The sequence below is a fragment of the Artemia sp. Qi Xiang Cuo genome, chromosome 17, assembly GCF_049724085.1.
Source record: "Artemia sp. Qi Xiang Cuo chromosome 17, ASM4972408v1, whole genome shotgun sequence".
Taxonomy (NCBI): Eukaryota; Metazoa; Arthropoda; class Branchiopoda; order Anostraca; family Artemiidae; genus Artemia; species Artemia sp. Qi Xiang Cuo.
This window is the reverse complement of record NC_142810.1, coordinates 54,030,309-54,034,994: the sequence shown is the minus strand read 5'-3', so window position 1 is coordinate 54,034,994 and position 4,686 is coordinate 54,030,309. Positions and strand designations below refer to the sequence as shown.

Sequence of the window (4,686 nt, the reverse complement as noted above, 5' to 3'; positions counted from 1 at the left end):
ATTTCCAATCAAATGAACCCTTTTTGAAGTTCCTACGACAAAACTTTCCTTAAAAACCTTGGATGCCCCCAGGGCATAACTTACAACCCTTGCCGTGACGTTTGTGGGAGGGTAGGGTTGTCATTCTTTAAAGACCTAATTTCTGGAACTTTCAACTACGTTGAACAAAATAAATATCTTAAAATTTTGATTGGATATGTTTGGGGAAATGGTGTTCGTGAGAGGGGGGGTTGGTTGCCCTTCAATCCCTTTCAGTTTTTAAAAAAGGCAAATTTATATTGGATGTCTTTGGGGAAATGCTGAGCTTGAGAGGGGGGCTAGTTGCCCTCCAATCACTTTCGAATATTAAAAAGGGCACTAGCCGTTTCAGTTTCCAATCGAATGAGCCCGTTTTGAAGTCCCTATGAAAACGATTCCTATAACAACCTTATATGCCCGCAGGGCATAACTTACAACCCTTGCCCCCAGGGCAGGGGCGTAAATTTCTATGGGGCAGGGGGACAGTTGCCCCCCCAGACCTCGTTTTGCCTCCCCACCCTCAGACCTGATTTTGCCCCCCCCCCCAGATTTTTTTAGATTATACCCTTATTTATCCTTCATCCGAATTAAAAATACAAATTTTATCGAATACAAAATCTTATACGAAATGACGCGTAACCCGGAGCCTCGTGTTTTCTCTAGCATTGTCAAGTAAAGATAGTAACCCGGAGCCTCGTTTTTTCTCTAGCATTGTCAAGTATAGATAGTATTGAATGAATTCATTTGCTGAATAAGAGTGTGCGATGAGTCAGAGAAAAATAATCGATATTTTTAAACCTAGTCAACCGGCTAAAAAAGCTAAGTTGGTGGATAGTGTAGCAGCAACAGAAGCTGGCCCAAGTGAGGTGTGTAATTTTGCCATTTATGGTTTGACTAATATCAACTTATAGCCTTTGCTTCATGCAATAAATTCCATGCGAACTAAAGCTTAGCCTACAGAAGTAAGATCTTAATATCGCGCTACAACTTTGGATTAATGTATAAATCGCAAATTTTGTGGGGAAAATCATATAACCGAACATATAACAAACAATTATAAATATATAGGTGGCATTCAAGGAGGGGGGGGGGGGAGCCTCGGACTTCAGAGATGACTACTGGGACTACAGCCTGATTTATCAGATATAATTTATGGCAAAGAGTTTTGTAAGAGCTTAAGAGAATAAAAGAGCATTAAATACTTTCCTAAGGCCCAGCCATTTTTGCTAGGCGGCCGCTCACCATTATTTATACCTCTTGTTATATTCTCACCCTAGAAACTGGTTATGGCGCAAAAAGGGAATTAAAAAGAGCTAAAATACATTTGAATTAACAGTTTTAGTATAAATAAAAATTGCTGTTTCGTGACAAAATTCTACTTTTTAAAGTTAAATCGGCTGTTATTGCGAGGCATTCGCTTTACGTCAGCGTGCTTCATCCAAAACAAAATTTACGACTTGCCCTCCTAGATTTTGCTGATAAGCTAGATAAGTACGAGAATTTTGTTGTATTGAGTTGCTAAGTGTCTTATTCGGATTATGTTATCGTTTAATTTACGAAATTCTACTCGTAGTTAAACTGACAAAAAACGATATATATGTTTTAACCCTTTTAAATTTCAGTTGACTAGCTTAGACTATTTTACCGAATTCTAAAAACTGAGAATTTGAGCATTTGGAGGCGCTTAACCATGCAGAAGATGCTAGAGCGTATTAAATGATCAGTCGAAAGATATTTGTATGCTATCGTCAATTTTGTCGGAAATAAAGCTATTATTATAAATGAGAGAAAAAGCAACCTATTTAATAGACCACCCCGTTATTAATCATGAAATAACAAAAACGAAAACTATTAAGGGCAAAATTCCAATACGTAACACTAAACGGTAGCAGAAAAGCTAATTAGAAGCTAGGAGCAGGGGCGTCACTATCACTTTTTTTAGGGGGGGGGGGCCAACACGACGAAAGTTTTCCAACAAAACCAACACTGGACCAACGGAAAAAAGGTTTAGATTGGCGAAAGTTTCTGTATAAAAGGAAGTAAATGGCTTGAAAACAGTATTTTTTGCTGAGGAGCGTTGGAAATTCTAGAAATATTTACTAAGAAAGTCTATTATTCCTTATGTCTCCAAGACACCTATTCAAGGGAACAACTCTTTCAGAGCTATCGGCCTCTGAATAAAGTTAAAACGTTTAAAAGCGAAAGCACTGGATTTTTTTCTGGGGCGGAAGTGTACGATAGCATCGGATACGATATTGAGAGGCAATCATGACATCTCCCACCATAAAAGGGAGGCACCCAACCAGCCAAAGCTAGCCGACTACTCCAAAACAAGCGGTCGCCGTTTTTCTGCTAAAGCCTATGAGGAAAAACCATGGGTAGAATACTCTATTAAAGAAGACGCCATTTACTGCTTTTGCTGTCGGCACTTTTCCTTAACAAGAAATCATGGAAATACTTCTGATAACGTAGTGTTTGTCGACACAGGAATGAATAACTGGAAACAGCTATTCGAAAGGATTGAAAAACACGAGGCTTCAGAAGCTCATAACCAAGCAAATCGCAGCTGGACCAAATATAAAGCAATTGAGTGTGGTACATCTGAGTCCATAGCTACAACTCTCCATTCAAAACAGAAGGAAGCCATAGCGGAAAATCGCATGCATATAGTCACACTTGCAAAAGTAGCATGTGCCCTAGCACGCCAAGGGCTCCCATTTCGAGGTCATGATGAACACGACAACTCACACACTCGAGGTAATTTTATAGAAATACTAGAAATGATGACAGAGGGAAACCCGGATCTTCAGCACAAACTAAAACGTCGGTATGAAGCTATTTGAGTCCCGACTACCAAAATAGTCTTATAAGCATACTGGCTGACCTCTTGCGAGAACAAACAAGATGCTCTATTAAGAAATATTGGGCAATCTGTGCAGATGAAACGAAAGATCTGTCGAAAAAAGAGCAGCTTGGTTTAATTATTCGGTTTATTGATAGTAATGCTATCATCCGCGAGGAGACATTCGGAAGTACACATCTTGAACAATTAGATGCTGCATCCCTTGCTAATGCAATCAAGGATCTTGTTGAAAAGCACAGACTGGATTGGAGCACCTGTGTGGCTCAATGCTATGATGGTGCGAGCGTCATGAGCGGCGCATGTAATGGTGTTCAGGCTATTCTTAAAGGATTTGCACCACAAGCTAGGTATATTCATTGTCACGCCCATCACCTAAATCTTGTGCTTGTGTAGTCAATAGCTTCTTGTACGGAGGTTAGAAACTTATTTTCTTGCATTCAGGCATTATATGTCTTTCTCAGTCGAAGTGCGCCACGTCACGAACTTTTCCTTCGAACCCAACAAGAACGCGGAGAAAAGAAGATTGAGCTCGAGCGGCTAGCCGACACTCGATGGTGCTATTGGTTTTCTTCAATTCAGAAGATCCGGACACGTTTAGATGCTATTCTCGAAACATTAAGGGTTATTTCGGATGAAGCCAATTCAACAGAGGACCGTTCTGAAGCTTCTGGGTTGCTGTCAACAATTGATGCCAAATTCTTGCTCATTCTTGAAATAATGAGCAGTATCCTCGGTCCGATAGATATTGCATCCAGACAACTCCAGTCCAAGAGCCTCGTTCTTTCAGGCGTAAATTCTCTGCTTCAAGCAGTTCAACAACAGGTTCTAGAGCTCCGATCTGAAGAGCGTTGGTTTAAGATGGTCGAAGCAACGAAAATCTTATGCAAGCAGCACTCAATCCAAATAGAGAAGCCTAGACGCTCGGCTGCTATAAGCAGACGCCTTCTCGATTTTTACGTCGAAACCACTGTCGGTGCCAGAGCAAGAAATTGAACAGAAGAGGATCGTGACATTTTTCAAACTTATAGGTCGGACATTTTATACTTCATAGTCGACCGAGTAACTTCGAAGCTGAGATAAAGGTTTGGTGAAAACTCCTCAGTAATCCAAGGCTTAGAAGCGTTTGAGCCAAGTTCCCCGAAGTTCCTGGATGCACGTCTAATACAAGACTTTGTACGTGACTTTCCTACATTATTAGTAAACGAGTTGAAGTTTGAGTCGGAGATAGCCTTGGCAAAATCTTATTTACAAAGGATGAAACCAGAATGCCCATCAAAAGCTCCTGCCTACCTCTAAATGAACAAAGACGCCTTTGCTGTCATCTCGGAAACTTTCGAAATTGCTGTGACGCTCCCCGTTTCAACTGCCTCTAACGATAGATTTTTTCAACGCTTAAGAGGGTTAAGACATATCTCAGAACAACCATGACTGATGAGCAACTTAGCGATTTGTTAGTTATAGCAACCCAGCCGTAAAAAGCGAAAAAGATAGATTTTAACATTGCCGTCGACAAGTTTGCTTCCCTGAAGCAACGAGGTTTCCCATTAGAATAGTGGCTTTCTTTGGATACTTCAGTCGTGATGCAAACAAATTTATGATTTATTTGCTTAATTGTGTTTATGTACTTGAATTTTTGTATATCTAATTGTGTTCTAAACTTTGTTATCCAAAGAATTTTAAGTTGGCTACCGCTTAATTTGGCTCGATTTCCCCCTCCCTGGGATTTTTGCTAATTCAACCCACTTGAGGCTGCCTATTGAGACATGGAATTTGCCTCTCCCCAGGTTTTTTTTTCATTTCCACCA

At 40.3% G+C, this 4,686-nt stretch overlaps 1 protein-coding gene across 1 annotated transcript; it reads left to right on the top strand.

Annotated features, from left to right (window-relative positions):
* Positions 1-782: 782 nt before the first annotated feature.
* LOC148942349 (zinc finger MYM-type protein 1-like) lies at positions 783-3,874 on the top strand. The gene is made up of 4 exons (XM_089103302.1): positions 783-879; positions 2,491-2,775; positions 2,958-3,228; positions 3,343-3,874. The coding sequence occupies exons 1-4, from the start codon at positions 783-785 to the stop codon at positions 3,872-3,874; spliced, it is 1,185 nt and encodes a 394-aa protein (XP_088959428.1).
* Positions 3,875-4,686: the final 812 nt, after the last annotated feature.